Raw genomic sequence first — 25,598 nt, 5'->3', positions numbered from 1 at the left:
TGGTATGTTTTTGCGGTGGCTGTTACAGGTTTTTCCTTTCCATATTTAGTACTTCCTTCAGGAGCTCTTGTAAGGCAGGCCTGGTGGTGACAAAATCCCTTAGCATTTGCTTATCTGTAGACGATTTTGTTTCTCCTTCAGTTGTGAAGCTTAGCTTTGCTGGATATGAAATTCTGGGTTGAAAATTGTTTTCTTTAAGAATGTTAAATATTGGCCCCCACTCTCTTCTGGCTTGCAGAGTTTTTGCAGAGAGATCTCCTGTTAGTCTGATGGGCTTCCCTTTGTAGGTTACGTGACCTTTCTCTCCGGCTGCCCTTAATATTTTTTCCTTCATTCCAACCCAGGTGAATCTGATGATTGTGTGTCTTGGGGTTGCTCTTCTTGAGGAGTATCTTAGTAGTGTTCTCTGTATTTCCTGAATTTGAATGTTTACCTGTCTTGTTAGGTTGGGGATGTTCTCCTGGATAATATTCTGAAGAGTGTTTTCCAACTTGATTCCATTCTCCCCGTCACTTTCAGGTGCACTCATCAATGGTAGGTTTGGTCTTTTCACATAATCCCATATTTCTTGGAGGCTTTGTTCATTACTTTTCATTCTTTTTTCTCTAATTTTTTCTTCATGTTTTATTCCATTAAGTTGATCTTCAATCTCTGATATCCTTTCTTCTGCTTGATTGATTCAGCTATTGATACTTGTGTATGCCTCACGAAATTCTTGTATGATGTTTTTCAGCTCCATCAGGTATTTATGTTCTTCTCTAAACTGATTATTCTAGTTAGCAGTTCCTGTAACCTTTTACCAAGGCTCTTAGCTTCCTCACATTGGGTTAGAACATGCTCCTTTAGCTCAGAAGAGTTTTTTTATTACCCACCTTCTGAAGCCTATTTCTGTCAATTTTTCAAACTCATCCTCAATTCAGTTTTGTGCCCTTGCTAGAGTGGAGTTGTCATCATTTGGAGGAGAAGAGGCATTTTGGAATTTTCAGCTTTTTTGCACTGGTTTTTTCTCATCTTCATGGATTTACCTACTTTTGATCTTTGACATTGATGGCCTTTGCATGGGTTTTCTTCTGTGGGTGTCCTTTTTGTTGATGTTGACATTATTGCTTTCTGTTTATTAGTTTACTTTCTAACAGGCAGGTCTGCTGGAGTTTGCTGGATGTCCACTCCAGAACCTATTTGTCTGGGTATTACCAGCAGAGGCTGCAGAACAGCACAGATTGCGTCCTGCTCCTTCCTCTGGAAGCTTCCAAGAAGGGCACCCACCTGATGTCAGCTGAAGCTCTCCTCTATGAGATGTCTGTTGACCCCTGCTGGGAGGTGTCTTCCAGTCAGGAGGCATGAGAGTCAGAGACCCACTTGAAGAGGCAGTCAGTACCTTACCGGAGCTCAAGCACTGTGCTGGGAGATCCACTGTTCTCTTCAGAGTCGGCAGGCAGGAATGTTTAAGTCTGTTGAAGCTGTGCCCACTGCCACCCCTTCCTCTAAGTGCTCTGTCCCAAGGAGTTGGGAGTTTTATCTATAAGCCCCTGACTGGGGCTACTGCCTTTCTTTCAGAGATGGCCTGCCCAGTGAGGAGGAATATAGAGAGGCAGTATAGCCCCAGACACTTTGCCATGCTGTGGTGAATTCTGCACAGTCGGAGTTAACATTGTAAGGAAAAACCACCTACTCAAGCCTCAGTAATGGTGGACACCCCTCCCTCCACCAAGCTTGTGCATCCCAGGTCTACTTCAGACTGCTGTGCTGGTAGCGAGAATTTCAAGCCAGGGGTTCTTAGTTTGCTGGGCTCTGTGGGAGTGGAACCGACTGGGCAAGACCACTTGGCTCCCTGACTTCAGTCCTCTTTCCAGGGGAGTAAAACATTCTGTTTCGCTGGGGTCCAAGTGCCACTGGGGATATATAAAAAAAAAAAAAAAACTGCAGCTAGCTCAGTGTCTACTCAAACAGTTGCCCAGTTTTGTGTTTGAAACCCAGGGTCCTGGTGGTCTAGATACATTAGGAAATCTCCTGGTCTGTGGGTTGCAAGAACGATGGAAAAGTCATATTACCTGGGCCAGATAGCACAGTCCCTAAACGGCACAGTCCCTCATGACTTCCCTTGGCTAGAGGAGGGAGTTCCCTAGCCCTTTGCACTTCCTGGGTGAGGCAACACCCCACCCTGCTTTTGCTTGCCCTCTGTTGCCTGCACCTACTATCTAACCAGTACTAATGAGATGAACTTAGTACCTCAGTTGGAAACGCAGAAATCACCTGACTTCTGCATTGGTCTTGCTGAGAGCCTATTTGGCCATCTTCAACAGAAAGTAATTCTTTGCTGTAATCATTTATCTTACTAAGGGTAAGAAGTGATATAATCAGTGACAAAAATAATGGCCATTAAGATAGGAGACAGGTATACTTGAATTCATCTTTTTAAATGTCTGTGCAAAAAAGAAAAAAGAAAAGAAAAAAGAAAAAGGTAAAAAAAAATGAAAGTGAAAGATACAACAGGTCAAAACTCCCATGCTGATCAGTAGTGTGATCACGCCTGTCAATAATCACTGCACTCCAGCCAGAGAAACATAGTAAGACCCCCATCATTTTAACAACAAGAACAAATAAAGTGAAAAATGAAAAAAAAAAAAGAACAGATTGCCGTTTCTGGGAAGATGGAATAGATGCATTTTTCTCTATTCCACTCTGTACACCTAAAGAGCCTAGATATTATATGTAAAACAGGTATAACACTGAAAGGTAGAGAGCAGAAGAAATACTGATCAGAGACCTCCAGAACCTTCAGTTCTCTGGGTCTTGTTTTTGCCTCTCATATCTCATGCTTGGACCTGAAGAAGTCAGCAACCCAGAAATGCCAATGGGCACAGGCAACAAAAGCCCCAACAACAGCCTGCTTTGTCTAGACAAGAGAAGAGGGAAGAGTCAACCTCGCAAAGCACAGAAGTTTTTGACAATAACTGCTCCTTTCCAGCCAAACACCACAGAAGAAACGGTGGCCCCAACTGCAGCAAAGTCTGAATAGGATGTTTAGATTCCATCCTCACCAGAGTGTAAGGAACGCCCTGGCTTCCCTATTGGGGTGATGTCAGAGAAGGAAAAGGGCAGAAGAGGGACTTTATTCTCTGCTGGGTGGTAATGAGCACTCCCTTCCCTATGGAGCCATCAAAGACCACATAAAGAATGCAGAGAACATGGACGTCACCATCGTCCAGCCACAAAGCAACCCACTTTTGATCCCTAACTGACAAAAAGAGAGAAACCACAGATTATCAGTTTATGAATGAAGCAAAGGTATCCCTACAGACCCTGTAGAAATCAAAAAGTTTATAAGGAATATTTGAACAACCATACACACACGTGACATCTTAACTGAAATGAACCAGTTCCTCACAAAACACCAACTGCAACAACTCAACCAATATGAAGAAAATAACTGAATAGCCCTGCAACTAGCAAAAACAGTTAAAACTTGAGATTGTAATTTTGAAACACTTTCCCCGAAAAAATCTCCAGGTTCATATAGTTCCTCTAGTGAATTCTACAAAATAAAAGCAATTCTATACAACTTCTTCCAAAAAATAGAAGAGAAGGGAATGTTTCTCAATTTGTTTTATGAAGCTAATATTGCCCTAACAGATACCAAACTAGACAAGGGCAGTACAAAAAAAGAACAACAACAACAAAAAAAAAAAACACAGACAAGTATCCTTTAGCAAGGAGTATAGATGCAAAAATATCAGCAAATAATTCAGCAATATATAAAAAGAATTGTGCACCAGGACCAAGAGAGGTTTATTCCAGGGATGCAAGGCTGGTGCAATATTCAAAAATTGACCAGTGTAATCCATCGTATCAAAAGGCTAAAGAAGAAAAACCACATGATTATATCAACTGATGCAGAAAAAGTATGTGACAAAATTCAGCATCCATTCATGATTAAAATTCTCAGCAAACTAGGAATAGAAAGGAACTTCCTCAACTTCCTTTGAAGATGTGTCAATCATCTTCAAAAAGCCTGATTGATTCTAAATGCCAAATTTTAACACACAGAAAGGTAACCAGCTCATCTTTAAAACTCCAAGGAGGCGCTAGAGACAGCAAGTTGAAGAAATGATTGCACAGCATGTAAATCATTAGGTGGAAACCATGTACATTATGGGAAAATCATTACAAGAATTCTTCCTTCCTAGAAATTGATAAATAACTTATGTGATTACTTATCCTTTCATTCATTAACTCACAAGTATTTCTAAGCACTCACCATCAGGAAGTGTGTCAGGCACTAAGGACACAGCAATATCTTATACAGACAAGACTTCTGTCCTCATGGAGTTTACAGTTTACAGGGAAGAAGGACGTCAAGCAGGTGATTACACAGAGTATGCTTATTATGGAGCAGGAAGTGTAAGTTTCAACACAATTACATGGGAGGGCCTCTGATCTTGTCTTTCCTGTGAGGGAGGGGCTTTTTAAGGAAAGCATTTTTCACCTGAGAAGTGAACAGGAGTTGCAATTCTCAAAACCAAGAAGGGTGTGAAGGTCTTCTCAAGTAGAACGGCACATGCAAAACTCACTAGAGTGGGCAGAAAGTGTAGCCCACAAGAGACACTGCATGAAATCCAAAAAGAGGAAAAGAGTGATGGGTCCTGGGACCTGTCATCCACAATTTGGATTTACCATAAGGCCATGGGAAGTAACACTCAATATGGAAAGGAAGTGAAGAACGACCTATGCTTTTCATTTGAGACGTTTACAGAGCATTTTGGGAGGACTGTGCAAGAGCCCTGTGCAGCTCTCTCTCCTCTGTGATCCTGTGGACACCGCTGACAAAGTGTCCACCACCCTGAGTTCACAAATCCATCTGAGAGTCTGTTGCACCCACTAGAGCACACGGTCACAGGACTGGGGTTTTATTCACTTTGACACTGCTATTGTCTCATACAGTATGTAGTAAGTTATGACATAGCAAGAAGTATATATTTGGTCTCTGCCCCCAGTTACTGGCACAGAACTCCTAAAAGTCTTGTAATCTGAGCAATAAGGGTGATAAGAGCATCTGTTATAATATTCAGTCTTGGTGTCTGGTTGTAGAGACATAAGAGCTCCCATGACTTTCAGAATCCCTGGAGTGATAAGTGTATGCTAATGAGGTGACTGGTGGCTGGGGTCCCTAGATAGCTTTATGATGGAGGCTGGCTGGTTGCCAGAAAGACCAAGGCAGGATTAGAGGGTTGGCACTTCCAACTCCACCACCCAAATTCTGGGGAGTGGAAAAGGGCAGGAGGTTGAGTTATATCACCTATCTAATGGACCTTCTATAAAGACCCTAAGTGATGAGGTTGAGAGTTTCTGTGTTGGTGAGCACATGGTGGTGCTGGGAGGGTGCTTCATGCTGAGAGGGCACAGAAGCTTGGCACCCTCCCCATGCCTGCCCTGTGCACCTCTTCACTTGGCTTCTCATCTGTATTCTTTATAGCAATCAGTAAAACAGTGTCACCCTGAGTTCTGTGAGCCATTATAGCAAATTATCAAATCTGAGCAGATCACAGGACTCCCCAATTTATAGCAAGCTAGTCAAAAGTATGGGAGGCCCAGGACTTTTGATGGTCATCTGAATCACGGGCAGTTTTGTGAGACTTAGCCCTTAACTGTGGGTTCTGTCTCGACTCCAGGTAGTTAGGGTCAGAATATAATTGAATTTTAGGATACCAGGCTGCTGTCTGGAGAGTTGGAGAATTGGCTGTTGGTGTGAGGGAAAAACCCATACATTTGGTATGAGAAGTGTTGACAGACAGCAGAGAAATGCAAGTTTTATCTAGTATAGGTGGGCAAAATTGGTAACAAAGAAAAAGGCCCTTAACCTGTCCTCTGGGCTGACTAGTTTCTTTAGGGATTATACACCAAGCTTCAGGAGACGGATCAGTGAAAATGCAGCAGATGTGCGTGTTGTAACTGGAGACTCCAGTGCCAGAAAGTTACAGAGTTTGTGTCTCACTTTTTATCTCACACACCTCACAATCCTAGTTCCAGCTTTTCTGTTTTCTCTAATCTTTAATTTTGTTATTTTATTTCCCCAAAAAAAGAACAACCCACTAGTTTATATCTGATTGCACTGAAGGTTTATGCTTTTATTACTACTGGTCATTTCTACCTTTGTCTCAATTTCATTAAAGTTATAAGAGCTATATTGTTCTTCCTTAAAATGTTCACTTTTTCCTGACACAGAAGAACAAATACTGTATAATTCTACTTACATGAGGTACCTACAATGGACCAATTCACAGAGGCAGAAAGAAGAATGGAGTTTACCAGGGGCTCGAGGGAGGAGGCGATGGGCAGTGAGTGTTTAATAAGCACAGGTTTTCAGTTTGGGAGGATGAAAATGTCATGAAGATGGATGATGGTGATGGTTGCAAAACACTGTGAATGTACCAAATGCCACTGAATTGTACACTTAAAAATATTTCCACGGGTGCATAAGCACTGCTAAACCAACTGGCAGAAAGGATAACACTGCTAAATGGATCTCTGCTGGTAGGCATGGTCTCCACGCAGTGTAATCTGAAATTCTGACTGATCTCCTGATACAGAATCTGAACCAGACCTTAAAAAGGCAACTCTACAAATGTTGATATAAAATGTGCAAAGCATGGGCTGTTCAAAAATAAGAAGTAAAACAACAGACTTTTTTGGCAGCTCAAAGGTAAAATAAGTAATTTTTCACAAAAACACTCATAGCAAAATGTCAAAGAATAGGAAAATGTGTGAATGATACCCTATTAACATGATATTATGCTCTACCACATCACGTATGTTTATTACATCAGTTCTTCTGTGGGTTTCTATTCTTTTAGACAGGGTTTCATTCTGTCACTCAGGTTGGTGTGCAGTAGTGCAATCATAACTCACTGCAGCCTCCAGCTCCTATGCCCAAGAAATGCTCTTGCCTCAGCCTCCTGAGTATGTAGAACTACAGGTGCACACCACCACACCTGGCTGAATTTTTAATTTTTTTTTTTTGTATACACAAGGTCTCACTATGTTGACCATGCTGGTCACAAACTCCTGCTTTCAAGGGATCCTCCCACCTCACCTTCCCAAAGTGTTGGGATTACGGGCATGAGCCATCGCTCCTGGATTTATGTGAAGTAACACTCAGTGAAAAAGAGCACAAAATAGTTTTTAAAGTTTTTATTTTCTTTTAAAACTGTTAAATTCATTGATTTTACTCACAGATACATTTTCTCAAACTCCTGGCCTCAAGCAATTCTCCTGCCTTGGCCTCCCTAAGTGTTGGAATTACAGGCATAAGCCACTGTGCCAGACTCACAGACATTTTCAAAGGAAAGTGCCTCTCCACACTTTATCACAAGGCCAAGAAGCAGTGGAAAGTGTCTCTCTTTAGTGAGCGTTAAGGAACACGTTCATTCAAGATATCAGTAATTGTCAGGATGATGACTGATGTACCATAGAGTTTACCTTTCATAGATGATGAACTCATTGTGTGGCTTAGCACAGTGCCTCCTTAGTGCAATCCCAGCTCAGCTTCTCTTCAGCTTGTGCTTCCTATTCAAGGAGGGAACATGAACTCTTTTCCCTTAGATATTCCGTAGTGACCTTCTCACATTTGTCAATGGTCAGAGCACATCAGCCATTTCCATTTATTTCTCTTTTTGTAACATGATCAATTTCTGAGAATAGTACTCATTTTGATCAGTGTTAACTTGACTATATAAAACATATACCAATTTATCCTGAGTGCCAAAGTGTCCCACACAATCAGCTCAGCCCTTTAATATATACCCAGGTATAAATACAAGAAGTAAAATTTCATGTAACATGAAAAAGTCTGAAGCAGAGTTTGTGAGCTTGCAGGCCATGAGCCACCATGGCCTGCATGGATCTTCTGTTACGCCTGTCTGGTAGGTTCAAATATTGAGCTCATATTGAAAAACTCAGAAGACCTACATGTAAATTATTCGGTCCAAGTTATCTTGGAAAATCAGCAAAACTGGGTTTTTTTTTCACCCACCTTATGCCAATTTCTGCAAAGTGGCCGTCAGATGGAGGTCGGGCAGGACAAGAGCTAGCTGTCCAGCTTGCTCCCCTAATATCCCACCCCTCCGATCTCTCAGGAAATGCAGTGGCACCAATAGGGCCCACACTGACTGCTATGTGTCTAGACGACCTCAGGCCCAAACATCAGGCATCAGACACTACTTACACTGCAATGGAGATCAAGGCAGAACAAATCTTCTCAGACTCCTACCTTCTAGTCTCAACCACAGCAATGAGAACAAACACAACTTAGGCAGAGATTCCATGAATTAAGTGACAGGTTTCCCATCCTTAAGCAGATGAGTGAGGGGCCAGCTCCTCAGGGGCCAGAGGTGCTTCCCTCTCCCAGCTGGGGTGCTGCAGTTGGATTCTGTCAATGGGGTGAGATCTCTGGTGGGTCCAAGAGAGCACAGAGTTGATAAAGTTTATCTCTGCAGGCTGGGAGACCTTATGGGGGATGGGAGTAGCTCTGGCACCCTGGGATTCTCTTTTTCACTGGAGGCAGCTGAATCCTACTCTGATACCCAAGCAAGGGTTGGGCACAGGATTTGACTCATGCCCTGGCTACCTCACTGCCTGCATTATATTCTTTCCTTAACGCACACCATTGGACAACACGGAAATGATCACTGGCTCAATTTTGCTGGCACTGCAACCTCTGCCCCAGGAAATAATAATGATGGCACTGGCCAGTTTTCAAAGTATTTCAGCATGTATTCTATCTGGGTGTGAAACGTGTGTCTCCCTAAGCCAAGAAAAGGACTCTACAGATGGCAAGGGAATTTCTAATACAGCCAGGTGGGAAACAAGATCCTTGCTATTAAATACTGAGAGCTGCCCTTGGACACATGGGATATTCTTATTTAGAAAGTTCTGGGACTCAAGTTTCCTGTGAGGAGCTGCACGTGAAGCGGTCACAGAGCTTGCTCTCAGTCTGTTAGGACTGCAGGTTTAGGTCTCACAGCTATGCAACAGACTCAGCGGATCTTCTGCAATTCCAAACATCTTTAACTTTGTCATCTCCTCAAGGCTTGAGGCCCTCCGCTTTTTCTTTTCTTCCTTTCCCCTGACCCTCAGATTTTAGAAACACAATCTGATGATGGGGTTTGACCAAGAAAGGATTCGATTTGAAGAGATTATTCTGAAGGTAAAACTTGCCAGTGCCTAGGCATTGTTTAGGAGGAATTACAGAGTCCAGGGAGTTGACAAGTTCTATTGACTATTTCTGAACAGATCCTTTGCATAGTTTAGTTAAACTGAGGAAGGGGCCACTAGGGCAGGCCAGTGGTGATAAAGACTCGGTTTACCTAGATTCAAAACTTTCCATGCCAGCCAACAGTTGAAAGCAATTTTTATTCTACTGCCCTGGGCTAGGCGTTAAATCTCAGGATTTATCATTCTCTCAACCCATGTGTTAGTAAATGATTTATGCCAATTTTGACTTTGCTGTTTGCACACTGCTATCATTAAGCCATATAAGGTTTTCCAGGGACTCTACCCCACCCCCCAGTTGCTTTGCGTGGGAACCATATTTTCTGTTTTCTGGTTCCTATTCCTTCAAGAGTTTGCCTTCTAAACAAATTTACCACTCAAAATATATAGATGAAATTATAGTGAAGGAACCCACAATTGCCAGTAATTTCTACCTAATTTCATTTTTCAATTAAATGGTTGCTAACGCTTAACTGGAGTCACCAGTTATTTGTATGGCAGGGAAATATTTGCACACTGTTGGCTCAGGCTAAACTAAGAAACTACCCCATTTGGTAAATAACTCCATTTTCCAAGCTTGCTAGAACCCTATCCTTTTCATTCCTTTGCCTCCTTCCTGACTTCTCTTACCAAGTTGGTGGTCTTTGTATATCCATGTGCCTTCCCATTTGCTATGGTTGCAAAGATGAAAGGGATTTCGATGAGTATTGGGATGTGCATTTTATGCATACATGGAGATTCTTACAGTTCCGTATCGTTCCACAGTCATCATAATTAATACGTTCCATTAAAACAATGGTCAAACCTACTAACACATTCAGTGGGAAAACAGGACTAGAGTCTTGCCAATTATACTCATTTTTGCTCCAAGATTTAGGAACAGTAACAGCTCCCTCGTTTTAGTGACTTCAAAACAGAAAATTGAAACAAAACCAAATAAAAAGAAAAAGATTTTTAAAAAAAGAAAGTACAAAACAGTGTTACTTGATTTTAACTATATAAATCGTAAGCCATAACATTTTTAAAAAGATGCCCATGCCCTTGGAGCCTCTCTTGAAGAGGGATGAACAGCGAGTGAACAGCTAACTCACACATAAATAATCACATGTCGGAGAGTGATAAATAGCTCAAATGAAAGCAAAACCTGGGCAACAGGATACAGAGAAACTTGGGCTACTGCACACAGGTGCACATGTATTCTTATTTCCCTTTAAAGCTCTTCGAGCCGGAGTCAGCATGTTTCATACTCATCCAGAAACTTCACGAGCGAACACACAAAGAATGCTGCCATTCTCCTCAGTAAGCAGACCAGGCGTGTTGACACTGACAATGTATCCTTCCCAACCCTGAACACCAAGACTTTCAATCAGATAGAAAAGAAGGGGCCTCAATTTCTCAGTATCGTTTCTCCTCACCATTCCAGTGTTCCGTAAGACAAAAATGTACAGTCAGCCGATGCATGATTCTGCCTTAGAATACTGGTAGTGAAAAGTGGGGATTGACATTTCTAAAATAGCAATAATTACTTTAGGCAGCACTTTGCTTTAACATTCTTCCCCATCTAGATTCTGAAAGAAACACTCTTTGTAAAAAAGCACGAAAGGCCTAGGAAAGCAACTGCTGCACAACGTGCTTATTCCAAATGTGTGAGCTGATGCATCTGTGAACCCTGATGACACAGAGAAGATCCAGAAGCTCCGGGCTTTCCAGAAAGTGTCCGGAGGAAGGTCAACAAGAGAGCCTACTCCTACAGGGAGTCTCAGCTGACTGTGAGTCCTGCATGCCTGGTCTTTTTTCTGCCCTCCACCAATTATGCCTGGCTGCTCACCTTTCATTTTCCAAGACAAGAACCTGGAATTTTAAAAAAGGTGTGCATTGCCTTTCTTTACACTGCAAACTAACTTAGCAAAAGCAGAAAAAAAATGATTTTTTAAACTTATGCAACATATTTTAGATGCTGACATATGTATGATTTAGAAAGAAACCTATTCATAATACCAACGGCAGAAGATCAGTACATCTAACAACTTGCTATGGAGAAAATGGACACAAGAGATATTCATGGTATAATACTATTATACATTGGGGAAAAGGAAACAACTATCCAAATTTCCAAGGTCTATAAAGTAGTAAGTTCTGTAAATGTACTAACTGGATCCTCACAACAACCTGATGAAGAAGCTACTACTATGAGCTCATTTTACTGATGAAATAACAGAGGTTAGAGAAGTTAGTTGACTCACCCAAATGCACAGCTAGTAAGTAGCAGGGCTGGGATTTTGGACAGCAGAGCTTAAGATACCATTAAAAGTATATCCAATAATAGTATATGCACTATAATAGAATGATCAAATTAACATCCAAATGAGGATATTTGAGAGTGAAATGACACAATAATAATATATGTGATGAGACATTGGTAACAAATGTAAACCATAAATATCATGGACAACCAGGGAGTGTGGTAACTTTAATTACATCATTAAAGTGTGGTGAAAAAGAGTTTCTCTAAATGTTATTGAGTCACTCATTTACTCAGTAATTATTTATTGAGTTTGTACTATGTACCAGGTATTGTTCCAGATGATGAATCAAACACAAAGTCCTTTCCCTCATTGAGCCCACATTCTAATGAATGTCATTTATGTGTGCATCTCTCTATATATGTGCCTGTTTGCATGTGTAATGCATGTGTATGTGTGTGTAACAATGAAATATATTTAACATCTTTTCTCCTGTAAATCTGTTGTGGTCGAATTTATTAAAATCTACATGATAGCTTAAGTTACATGGCTTGAACCTTTCCTTAACCTATGAATACTTAACGTGTTAAATATGTATCTCAAAACCATTAAAATTTTGTGTTCTGTGTGTCATGGATGATGGAAAAGACCAGGCCAAGATTCTGAAATTCTAGACTCATGGTCCAGCTATGGTACATCTGAGTTCCACTACCCGACCTCTTCCTTAGCTCTTTTTGTCCCTACCCGGTTTAGAGTTGTTGTGAGGTCATATTAATCCTAACTTTGGGGTTGGAATGGACTTTCTCCATGTATTACTTCGGTTGGTCCTCACAGAATAACACGAAGGAGGCTGGCTATTATTATTGTGTGAGTTTACAACAGTAATCTGAGACTGTCATAATGAGACCTACCAGTCAAGCATGAGACTCAAATGCAGGCCTCTGGCTCCAGGTTAAGAGTGGGTAAAGTGTGGGAAACCACACCGGAAGTACGGTACCTTAATATTCTTTCCCGTGAGAGGTAGGGGGCCGAGCAAGACACACCCAAGTGATAAAGAACAAGCTGTTGCCCCACCTCTGCCACTTGATAGCTGACACCTTGGACAAGTTACCTAAGCTCCCTAAACTCTTCTCCTCATCTATTTTTTAAAACTGGGAATAATAATGGTGCTTACCTCCCCCATAATTACCATGAGGATTAAATAAAACAGTGAATGTAAAGCACTTGCCTCAAATACCTAGCAGAGAATAGTGTTCTGTCCTTGTTAGCTATTATTATTTTATTAAAGAAACCGTGATAGAGGGATTACCGAGTCTCACCCATCTCCACCCTTCTGTGCTACAAGAAAATGCACCACTGGTTGCATTACACTGCTCAGGTTTCCCGGCCAGTGGGTCCCCAGGAAACAGGCCCAGGAACTGGGAAAAGCAACCGGAGGCAGAGTCACAAAAATATGGCTATGGGGTCTTTTCACTGCCATGTGATTTTCTAAAGAACTTTCTATGGATAGTAAAACCTTTATACGGAGCAGACAGGTGTAATCTGATTCATTTTTAGGTGAAATTTCTAAATGTATTGTGAGTTTGATTTTTCTTTTGTGTCTTTTCCATGTGAGCCTTTGTGTGCCAACACAAACTAATAACGTGAAAGTCACCTGGAAAGTATGCTTGTCACAGTCATACAAAGATCTTTTGGTGGAATTCCCCTGCCCTACCCACGGGAATTATTAGAGAGGAAGAGGAATACAAGTTGTCTTCAAACAAGGGATGAATTTGACAAATCAAGATGACAAAGCCCATGTACAGTGATAAACAATGCACAGGACTGTTGCAGAAAGTGCATCAATTATGACTCATATATTTAAAAGACATAATTGCAAGAGAATAAGCTATAATTGTACATCTATCATTTATAATGACAATACGCCCAGGTCCACACATCACTTTAATATAATACACACATGCTTCTCTTGGCTTAAGTCTCTTTTGCTGTAAAAGTAACAGCTTTGTTATAAATGATGTCCTCCCTTGCAGACAATCTTATATTATCCTGATGGAAATATTAAACAGATAGGACAGATACATATATCCCCACTTTCATTAATTAAATGGAAGAACCAAGTACATGAATACATGTCAGGGTCATAAGACCAAGTTAATGGCAGAAGTAGAATTACGACAGAGTCTTCCTACTTCTAATCTGGGGGGATCTTTCCCAAAACTTAGGGTGAACACTTTGTCAACTGCTAAGCTATTCCTCTTCTACACAAGCATGAAAATACACAAAATAAAGCAGAAGCAGTACAGTTACACCCCTACATCTTCCTATAGAAAACTAGGAAAGTACACATTATTTTTACCTTACATTAAAGAGAAGCCATTATGATAACATAACCATGAACTTTAAACATTCTGTAGAAAGTATATCCTTAAAACATACTGTGTAAAATGTCAGAGATATCCAGCAATTTGGACACAAATGGTGTCTCCTCATTACTACTACATAAAATATTAATATCTATCCAAGTTCAAAATAAAGGAAAAAGTCTAGGAGGCAAGAAATAAGAAAATCAAAACGAGATATGTCAGTAGGATTTGAAGTCACAGTGAACAAGGGAAATTCCTGACATAGATGCATGACCTATGTGCTGGGATCTGACATTTTAACACCTACATGAGGACGGGAAATTTGACTTCAGACCACTAAAGAAAGACCACTTGAATAAATTCCTGAATTTCCTAGAGCTACATTGTCCTAAATAATTAAATACTAGGAAAAAAAAGTGCTTTTAGCCAAGGAAAAAAGGAAGGAAAAGAAATGTGTCAACTCCTTATGGCTTTGAGCCAGGGGGAAATTCACCCACGAAGTATAAAATTCCAGGTCTATACCACACACAGGTATTAAGTCAGTATCTACAGTACTTGAATCACATAGGAAAACCAAGCTAAGAAACAAACAGTAAAAACAAATCATTGAAACCCTAGGTCCAGCAAGAATCACACTCCAAACCATTTTGTAAGAACATTTTACAACTAAAAGAAAACAGACATTTACCAAATAAACACCCCCTGCTGAATTAAGCTCATAATTAAAACTATAATCTACATACATATTGAAAAGAAAGTCAGTGAATGGATAAATATAAGAATTCGCACCCCAAGTACTAGAAATAACAGAACAATCCGAAAGGGACTATAAAATGTATATAGTTTAAAGAAGGCAATAAAAAGAGGAATAAAACCACTAATTACTATAATTGCATAATATAACAGCATGAACAAAACACAGATAGACTTGAAAAAGCTTAAATGAAAATATAATTAAAACTAAAAATCCAGTGAGTAGGTTAACCACAGATTGGAAATGCACTGAGAGTAAAATATGGTAAGCTGGAAAAAAGATTAAATAAAATCACCAAGAAATACCACAGCAATGAAGAGACGAAAAACAAGAAACAGCAGTTAAGAAGCATGGAAGTATAACAAGTTCTGAGCAAGAAAAATAAAGTAAATCTACACTTAGACACATTGAGAAAATAGCAGAATATCAGAAACAATTTTAAAAACTTAAATGAAACCAGAGATATCAGTCAAATTAATATCAAAAGGCAGTGTAACAACATAATTCTACCTACCAACAAAAGAGGACAAAAAGTATTGAAGTAATATATTCCACGTGACAAGTGATGATAACACCAAATCCTACACTTGGTTATATTATCCTTTAAGAGTATAATCAAAATAAAGATGTTTTCATATAAGACTAAGCCTTCCCTGAAGTATCCACTAAAGGATATACATCAGTAAAAACAAACACAAACAAAAAACAATCCACTAGGCAGAAAGAGATAAAAAATAAAGAAAAACTGGAAAACATGTTTGCAAATCTATATAACTACTTCTTATACAAAGTAAAAACTAATTTGGAGGAAGTTAGATACAATCCAAATATGAATTATGACAAAATATTATAATTCTGAAATAGGCAGTTAGAATTTTTAAAAGTTCAAGTATTAGGAAGAAGATAATAAAAATAGGAAATACTTTTATGTCCTAGGAACCTATTTTATACCTTTATGTTCCATGAAATTATTTTAACACTTTACCTGTATTAGCTAATTTACTTCACACAGCAGCCTATGTATGACATTGGCACTTTTATTGTCCTCACTTGACTGCCAGGGGTACTGAGCCCCAAGAGTTTAAGTTATATACTTGAAATCACACAACTACAAAATACGTAGGAATATGTATCTGAGATGTGAGCCATGGTAGTCTGGTTGACTCCTGTTAAATCAGATAATCACACTAAAGCTGAATAGTAACCTTAAAAAGAATAGAAATAGAATATATAATTATGTATAAAAAACAAATAAAAAAGAGAAATCAATCAAGCCAAAACATGGCAAGAAAGCAAGATTAGGACACCAAGTAAAAGCAAAGTAAACAGAGAGCAAAATAAGTCAAAATGTATCATAATTCACAGTAAGTGTAATTATATTTCTCTTTTTAAACTACAGTGATTTAAAAAGTTTAAAGATGCAAAATCCAGATATATGTGGTTTAATGAGGCATATCAAAATGGGTCTATGTGGTTTAATGAGGCATATCAAAATGAAAATGACCCAATTCATTTGATAGTAAAAGTATAAAAATATGAACCTGTAAAATGCAGATATAGAAAACAGATATGGAAAAAAGTATATGTGCAAAGTCTAGCTTTCTTTTAAACAGTAATAGTTTTATCTGACAAAAATACACTTTGAGCCACAAGTACTGGAAATAAGGAAGTTAAAAACTTAATAATTAAAGGGAGAACTCACTCTGAAGATGTAACAATATTGAATGAGTATGTAATAACATAGCATCAAAACAAAGCAAAAATTGAAACAATTACAAATAGTAATTGTCATTACAATCTTAGAAGTGATTTTAATGTACCCCAGGAACTGATAAAGTAGTCAAAAACTGGTAATGCTATTGAAGATTTTAACACCAAAATTAGAAATTTTATGTAGACTCTGTGTGTCTGTATACATATACATGTAAGTATATAAAATCCTGTACACAATAAATAGAGAATACACATTCTTTTTCAAGTATAAATGGAAATTAAAGATTTAAAAATTTCCATAAAATAAGCCATAGAGGACATCACAATCAACACTAAATCCAAACTAAAACCAACACTATAATACCCAATCAGTATTATACCTATCTAACCAAAGTGCAATAAAATGTGAATAAAATAAAAAGCAACTGGGCATGGTGGTGCACACCTATAGTCACAGCTACTTGGAAGGCTGAAGTGGGACAATCATTTGAGCTAAGGAGTTTGAGAGCAGCCACGGCAACATAGTGAGAACCTAGCTCTAAAACCAACAATGACAACAAAAAAACCAAATCTCCATAAATTCTTTAACTGAGAAGTAAAATTCTAACTAATTATTAAGTTAGAATAAAATATCACAAGGGGGTTTAAAAATACTGAGAGCTGAGTGACAGTGAAAACCCCGCATATCAAAACAGCACAGTATAACTACAGTAGGAAAAAGGGGTCTGTTTCTAGCCTTAAATACATATACTGACATTCTTCCAAAATGTACCCACTTGGATCATGAGAATTCATCTTTAAGAATATTTTCATTGAATAATCCTGTTTTAGTTTATGAAGCATTCCTGTGGCTCCATGAAGATCAAATTGGTTTTATGGACTCTGAGCATCTTGAGATGAGATCCATGAAAAGCAGTCATCATTCCAGTTTTATCACTGGTATGCTGTGTTAAGTAATCCTTTCAGAACACCCATGGTCTCCTACTTAACAGCAGTAAATATATCATGCAATGTATTCAGAAACTGATATGTCATTTGCATAATTTCCCTGAAATATTTTGTCTTTATAATTCTCTTTATTGTTATTTGTATAAAAAGATAAATTTACATAAACTTTGAGCATTATGAATATGTTTAGTTTGTGACAGAATCTTAAGTATACAGTATATCATAGATTTGAATTAAATGAAAAGAAGCAAATACTCATATTTTGGATAAATTGATTAGTGGAAATGGCTTATTAGGAGTTTCAATAAGTAAGTAATCTACTGAAGTACTTTCGTTTATTTTAATAAGACTGATGTCATTTTAGCATAAGTGCATGTCAATTTGGGATCTCAGGGATTCATAAAAATAATACCAAAAAAGTCAATTATGTTTTTAAATACTGGTGTTTCTTACTCTTATAAGGCAGGAATTCACTTATTAATAGAACATAAGTAAACTAAACAATGGATTAAGTTTTCAATTCAATAATTAATTAAATAAATAAACCCAAAGGAAGCAGAAGTAAGTGAATCATAAATGTTAGAGCAGAAGCAGATAACTTAGAAGCCAACCAAAAGATAATTCTTTGATGAAGTATCAAACAGATAAACTTCTGCATACCTGCTCAAGGTTAAAAAAAAAAAAAAACAATGTTAGAAACAGAAAGAACATAAATGCATGTAAAATGGAGATCTTTTAAATCAGAAGTAACTTCCTTCCAATAAATTTTAAAAGCTCAAAATAATAATTTTATAAAAAATACAAATTACCAAAATTGACCCCAGAAGACACAGATAAACCAAATAGAACTATAAACATTCAAGCAATGCACTCATTGGTTCAAATATATCAAATCTATCAAAACTGTCAAAACCAAAACCATCAAATTCACTTGGTTTTACTGGTGAGTTTTTATAGCATCCAAGGAACAGTTTGGTTTATTTTTTTTATTTTTATTTTTATTTTACTTTAGGTGTATACTATATCCAGCATTTCTCCCCATGTTATCCCTCCCCACCCTACCCAACCCTGCTGTCCCTCTCCTACGCCCCCAACTGCCCCCAGTGTGTGATGTTCCTCTCCCTAAGTCCATGTGTTCTCATTGTTCAACACCCACCTATAAGTGAAAACATACAGTGTTTGGTTTTCTGTTCTTATGTCAGTTTGCTGAGAATGATGGCTTCCAGATTCATCCAAGTCCCTAAAAGGATATGAACTCATTGTTGTTTATGACTGTGTAGTATTCCATGGTGTATATGTACTACATTGTCTTTGTCCAGTCTACCATTGATGGGTATTTGTGTTGGTTCCAGGTCTTTGCTATTGTACACAGGGCTGGGGCTCCATCTGTCTGTTGCCCACCCACACTGGAGTGCAGTGGCACCACCACAGGTCACTGTAACCTTGAACTCCTGAGCTCAAGTGATCCTTCTGCCTGTCTCTTGAGTCACTGAGAATAAAGGCAGAGGCCACCAAACCTGGATCTTAAAAAATAAAGAAAAAAAGGTTTTGAAGCGATTAGGTCTCACTTCTGGCCTCAAGTGATCCATCTCAGCCCCACAAAGTGCCGAGATCACAGTTGTGAGCTACCACACCTGGCCAGAACAGTTTCATGCAAACAGTTCAATGTATACATCTTAGGGCTTCAAGACAGGTGAAATAATTTTGTAAGAAATAAAGCTGAGTATTGTTATCATTGCTGAAGTTGGTACGATGTAACATTTTCATTTGGTAATAAAAATTTCTATTATCTTAAAGGGAACAAAAACAGAGGTAAAGTGTGGGGATGAAATTCTAGAAGACATCCTAATTGGTTTTTAGAGAAGATGAGAAAGCTGTTGAATTCATCCTTCAGACAGAGAACAGAAAATGTATGAGCAGCCCACTGGGAGAAGATGGAGGCTTTGAGAAGGAAAGGAATCAGTGCTCCTCTTTTAACTTTACTAGGAACCAATACCTGCCACAGAACTCTTGAGAATTTAGAAGTATGTTCAAAGTGAGACGTGATTCAGATAGCAGGTGAAGACCCTGAGCTCCATCCACTGACCATCCAGTTGATGAATATACCCAGGAAAACCAGAGGACAAAGTAAAACACACTAAGGGCAAGGATAAGTTTTTCCAGAGATCAAAATCTCTGTAATTCAGATAGATATGAAACTCTTAGGTTTCATATCTCAATTTCAGGATATCCTGGATCCTAGGGGAGATGTCTTCATGAGCCAAACCGCTTTCTATCTTTCCCTTAAAATTATGAGAATATAATTTATTTAATTTCATGACAGCAGAATAGAGGGAGGTGGAAAATTCTGCATCCTACTCCAACTTAGGGGCAGAGAAAATAAAAAGAGCAGAGTGGCCGGTGACATTTGAAAGGAGATGCAAATGACAAGACCTCAAGATATGGGAAGGTATGTTTGAGGAACCCCAGGACAAAGAAGGGAGTTCTGTTACTTTAGACAGCAAGATACTCAGTTCTTTGTCCTTGAACCTTGAGAATAAATACAGTCCATGTCCAATGTTCACTCAAATCAGCAAAAACCCCACTGGGTCACTTCATGGGCTAAGAAATCCGAGGAGGCAATCTTGAAACGCACCAGAAAATATTATCTTAATTCTTCGGCTACCCATTATTCCAGGTTGCAGAACTCCATTCCTTCGTACAGGATTTAACCAAGCAATGTGTGTATTTATAACTGTAAAAATAATCACGGTTGCTCAAAATATAAATATTCAAAGTGAAAGAATAATAAGAGTTCACGTGTGTGGGGACCTAACCAAAAAACAAATGAGGAAACATTTCTTGCCAAAACTTTTAAAGCTTTTCCGAGGTATAATAAATCTGCTGTGCTTAAAAAAATTTTTTTGACCTACTCAAAAACCCTCATCATCATTTTTATCATCAGCACCATCATCATCATCATTTTGGCAATTTTTATAACTACAAAATTACTTTTTCTTGACCGAGTAATTAGGAAGTTGATTTTCCCTGATAATCAAATGTAACAATTAAGAGTTAAGCTGAATCATTCAATACTTGGCCAAAAATGCATTTTCTCACTTCTGATTGTAATATTTCTAAGATTATATTGGCTTATAATATATAATGTAATATATTAGAAAACTATTCTGAATTCAACACCAGGCATTATTTAAACCCCTCTACAAATGTTATTTGGAGCCTCCACTTTGGAGAGCCTGTTAATTGAACCATGTTTAGATTAATTACCAGCAATGTGCCTCCATGTTTTCTGAGTTAGGTAAGGTCAGGTACACTACACAAATGGCATAAAAGTACCCCAAATAGAAACCATGGCATTTTGCAGGGGTTAGCACCTGTATTACCCCACAGTTTCACATCCACCTGCGCAGCTCAATTCCTCCTCATTCCCAAATATGAGCAACTTAAGTCATATAAACCACCCCAAAATAGCTTTTTCAGAGCAAATGTTGAAAGAGAAATGACTAGGTGACTGTCTAATGGGGTACAAAAGTGTCCCACAGCACCAGGACGGTCTTGCTTAAAACCAAACAGTTCAAAACCCCGGGAGCAAAAGGAGGGGTAGGGATTTCTGAGCATTTCCTGGCTCCTCTAGGAACACAGGGGAAGCTGCAGGACAATGCTGGGGTATATGCAGGAGAACCTAGAGAAAAGACCCCAAGCACCAGCATTGGACTCAAAAACTCCATTTTCTGTCCTGAGAAATATACCCTTCACCCGACCCACGGTAGTCTCCATTTGGCTGTTCAGACCCCTCTCTGGGTGGAAATTATCATCTCTGTGACACTCAGATGCAGAAAGGAAAGATAAAATAGTAGCCAGAGATGCTCAGAATTTGGGGCAGGACAGGAAGTGCAATATGTGATGATTCCCATAGCAAAGCACAAGGCAGGAGAAAGCAGAAACTGGCAACTAGAACAGAGGGGTCCCAGGGAAAACAATCACATCTGGGCTAAGAAAATGCTAGTGGAGGGACAAATACATCTGCAAACTCTTATGCAAGCAAGCATGAATGCCTTTAACAAAACATCACACAATAAAGTGAGATGGTTCAATAAAATGAATGGAACAGGACAGAAAGAGAGCAAGTGCAGAAAGGCAGCCCACAGAATAAGAACACTTGCAGAAAGCTGAAGTCAAGACAGAAGTAAAGGAGATAGGAGGCAGCCCAGGACAGTAAACAGTGGAAAAGGTGCTGTAGTGCCAGAAACTGCATGGTTACTATGGCTACTCTGACTGTACTGCTGTCCTCACTGCTACTAATGAAGACGGTATAGATGAGGTGATGGAGTGCTTACTGTGTGCCCAGCTTTGTTCTAAGGATGTTAGAAACTCATTCTTATTTAATCCTCACAGCAGAACAAGCCTTCTGGAAAGACACGAAGATGAGAAATGAGACAGACCTGGCTGGAATTCTGGCTCACCACCTACCAGGAAGTTAATCACCCCATTTCTTTATTTCCTCCGATATGAAACCAAGAAATCAACACCTACCCGGCATGGTGATTGTAAAAATTAGAGATAATGCCTTTAAGTGGCTCCTAGCGGCTGTTATTATTGTAATTAACCCGATTAAAATAATCAGGAATGGCAAACAAAGGAGAGAGTTGGAATAGAAATGACAACAGAGAAGCAGTAATGGAAACAGGCACTGAAGCAGCCCTCCAGTGATGGAGCCTCCAGGCTCAGAGAGAGTGACAGGGAACAGGACATTCATTTGGGCTCTCCACTTTGCGTGCTTCTGGGTGCAAACTCACTCAAAATTTCCACCTCTACCAAGTAGAGTATTAATACTGGCACTCCCTACAGGGCAGGCTTGTGGTATCTGAGTTTATTATTATTATTATTAGAAGCAATAAATTTACAAAAATATGCATATCTGCTCGGTAGATGCGGAGGACCATCTCGTACTATTTCTCAGTGGAATTAAGACACTTAACTAGTAGAACCACGTCAAAGCCAGGCAATTACAGACTGCAGAGTCATTAAATAATATGTATTTCTCTTAGTCACCACGAATAGAATCTAATTAATTTTATCTGGCATGAAGATTTACTTCCGGTTTACTTACCACAACTTCCCCCCTCCTGCAAACCATCCCTTCTACCTTTGCACTCCCCTCCCACTTTGTGTCTTTGTTCATTCCTCTCTGGAATGTAGCTCCCTTTTCTCTCTAACTGACCACATCCTGGTCTTCCTGGGAAATCCAGTTTAAATGTTTGGTCTACACGAGGAAGTGCTCTCTGCTTCCCTGCAATGGCATACTACATTTTTCTGAGTTTCACCCTGCTTAGCACCATCCTGGGCAATAATCGCATAGTGTGTACGCCTCTCTCCACTGATCAATAAGCTCTCTGAAGATGGCAGGCAATGCATCTTTTCATTCTTTATGGAAATCTGCCTCATCTCACAGGTAAAGATGTAGAACATAATGTATACAGTCTTTGGACCTAACAGCTTATTCGGATCATTATAACAGTAGTCGATATATTTCAAGATTTTTTTTTAAGTCTTTAAAATATAAAGTAAAAATATTATAAAGCACCATGCTCATAACATAAAAGTTTCTGTGGCATGGCTAATGAAGACGAGAAAATACATTCTGAGGGTTCTGCTTTCAAAATGAGAGTTAAAGGTGGTGTGAAAATGGGTAATTTTTTTTTTTTTCCTGAGACAAGTTGTCTCTCTGTGGCCCAGGCTGATGTGCAGTGGTGCCATTCATGGCTCACTGCAACCACAACCTCTGGAGTTTAAGCGATCCTCTTCCCTCAGGCTCCCGCCTCAGCCTCCATGGAACTGGGAATGCAGATGTGCACCACAACACCAGGCTACTTTTTCTTTTTTCTTTTTGTATTGTGTGGTCTTGCTATGTTGCCCATGATCATCTTAAACTCCTGGTCTCAAGGGATCCTCACATCTGGGTCTCCCAAAGTGCTGGGATTACAGGTTAGGCCATTGTCCTGGGCCCAGAGTAGGTTATTTTTAAATGTGCCTCTCCCCTCACTGGCCTCAGCCACCCCGACGCAAAAGCTTCCTGGAGATTGACTGCCTCAGCCCAAAAGGGGGAGGAGACAGGGCGTCCCTGCTGCAGATGCAGGCACTCAGGTGCCCTGGTCTCCTTCCATGCACCTCTTTAGTCGGGTGCATGGCAGGGTCTGTGTCACTGCCAAGGCGACTCTCTCCTACAGCATTCAGCGCTTTAATCACATTAGAAATAGCTTCGGGGTTGGTCTGCGCCTCTCTCCCTGCAGGTGAGACTCTTACACGTCAATAAACAGGTCTCACTCAACTCAAGCAGAGGGCTGACAAACGTGGCGTTCCGTGCAGCAGAAGAAAGCAGTAATCGTTAAGTCTGTAGAACTTACACTTTGGGGCCATTTCAAGACCAATGTTCACTTAAGAACCAAAACGCAAAACTGCTCTTCCTAGAGTCCTTTTCAACCAAAAGAAGCTGCTCTATCTGTCGCCCCTGCCCTGACTCCGGGATGAGGTGGTCACGCCTAAAGGTCAGCTGGCCGACCCAGTCACCCTCCAGGTGTCCCCCAGTGATTGCCCCCTCCCATTCCCCACGAGTCCAGCTTGCTCACCAATCTTGGCCAGGGAGGCCAGCAGGATCCACAGGGTGATCTCGAAGGGGATCTGCACATGGGGGTAATCCAGGGTAAACACGGGCAGCCGGCTCTCCTCAAACGGTGTCGTTCCGGGAGCCACCACACTCGCAGGACTGGGCGGGCTGGAGCTGGTGCCCATGGCCCTTGGCGCGTCCAGCAAGGTCTCCGCCAGGGTGCCCGCGGGCCCCGCCACCTGCAGGAGCAGGAGCAGCAGCAGCTGAGGCGGTGGCGCCCGCAGGCTCCTCCCGTCGCCCAGTAGTTCCATGGGTGCCGCCGGGTGCCGCCAAGGGGCCCGGCGCTTGGCACTCCGCGCCCTCAGCGCATCGCGCCCCGGTAGTGCCGTCCGCTCCGCCCCTCCCGGTGCTGAGCAGGGCAGCGACAGCCCCCAGCCGCCGCTAAGGGACCCGGTCTCTGCAACCAGAGAGCTAGGTCCTCGCTGCGAACAGGCGCACTGCCTGGTGGGGCACGTGCAGGGCGACGAGAGGCCACCGCACTGACTCTCAGCAGCCCTCAGCCGCCCTCCGCCGCCGGCCGCCAGCCCATGCCAGTCCGCGACTGTCCTGCTACTGCTGCATGCAGGCCCTGCCCAGGGCGGCCCGCGGGCGGGGGCGGGGGCGGGGGCGGGGCGGGCGCGGCGCCCAAGCCGCCGGGCAGGAGGACAAGGGGACCCGGCCGGTACACCGCGCACCTGCCCGAGCCCGCGGGCGACGCGAGGCCCCAGTGACGGCGGGGGCGATGGCTGTGCTCCCTTCGCGTTGGCGCCGCGCGCCAAGACCTGCCACCCCCAGAGCTGGTGAACTGTGGGTGGAATCGCGGCACCGGGCTCATGGTGGCCGGAGCTGTCTCCGCCCCGGAGGCAGCGTCGGGCGTCCACCCAGTGAAGGGACCGGCGCTACCCACGCCTCGCGCCCTTCCCTGCCCCTCCCCACCGCAGGCTACTGCAAGGGGACACCCGGGTGCGCTGGGCGCGCGGAGAGGCTCCACAGACTCGGGGTTGGGAGGAGAAGCCCGGGTGAGTGGAGGAGGCGTGCCGTCACCCCAGCCCGGTGCTGCGGAGGCCAAGACACAGCACGGGGCTCTCTGGACTTACCGAAAGTTTAGAAAAGCCTCATTTTGCTTCCTTCCGAGAGTTAACTCGCGCACAAGGTGCTCTGCGCAGGGAAACTCCTTGCGCGGAACTCAGTGTTCCCACGCCCCCACGGGATCCTGTTCTTTCCTCCGCCACACTGTGCTGCTTTCACCCATCGCTACACTGTCGCTGCCACTCTCCTTCTCCCTCCCCCAGCTCATGTAAAACCAAAACGCCTTTCTCCGCTTTCAGGCTTAGAGGTGTACATGTCCAAGAGCATAAGAAATATAATTATTTCATGAAAAACCAGTGATTTGCCTCTCTCAGATTGACTTGCTCCGCTAATTATAGGACAGGCTATGGTTAGAAGAAAGGAAGCGCGATTTTCCTCTGGATCTAAAAGGGCTTTCTCATGCAGAGCCAACCTTTCTCTCCTTCAGAGCGCAGCCTTCTTCACTGGTTCCAATTTCGCTGTTGGAGCATCTTTATCGCCAGAAACTGAAATGAACACAAAAAGCGACTAGTTGCCATTCAATTAACTGAGAGTTTTTCCTTTGATATTTATGAAATAAAATCTTCTCTTTATCT

The 25,598-nt window shown here is 41.1% G+C and overlaps 1 protein-coding gene across 2 annotated transcripts in view; it reads right to left on the bottom strand.

The window, feature by feature from the left end:
* Window positions 1-25,191, bottom strand: part of SLC9A2 (solute carrier family 9 member A2) — a 95,239-nt gene extending 70,048 nt beyond the window's left edge. Inside the window, exons 1-2 of one of the 2 annotated variants that reach the window (XM_032255566.1) lie at window positions 25,032-25,191; window positions 23,918-24,134 (exon numbers count right to left, since the gene is read on the bottom strand). In XM_032255566.1, coding sequence (XP_032111457.1) covers window positions 23,918-24,080 — 163 coding nt within the window. In that variant the 5' untranslated portion in view covers window positions 24,081-24,134; window positions 25,032-25,191. Of the gene's footprint in view, window positions 1-23,917; window positions 24,497-25,031 lie in introns of those variants that run through there. The other variant, XM_032255565.1, reaches the window with a different exon arrangement.
* Window positions 25,192-25,598: the final 407 nt, after the last annotated feature.

This window comes from Sapajus apella, unplaced genomic scaffold, assembly GCF_009761245.1.
Source record: "Sapajus apella isolate SASKATOON/1434 unplaced genomic scaffold, GSC_monkey_1.0 scaffold89, whole genome shotgun sequence".
Taxonomy (NCBI): domain Eukaryota; kingdom Metazoa; phylum Chordata; class Mammalia; order Primates; family Cebidae; genus Sapajus; species Sapajus apella.
The sequence above is the reverse complement of the archived record's forward strand: the minus strand, read 5'-3'. Positions and strand labels throughout refer to the sequence as shown.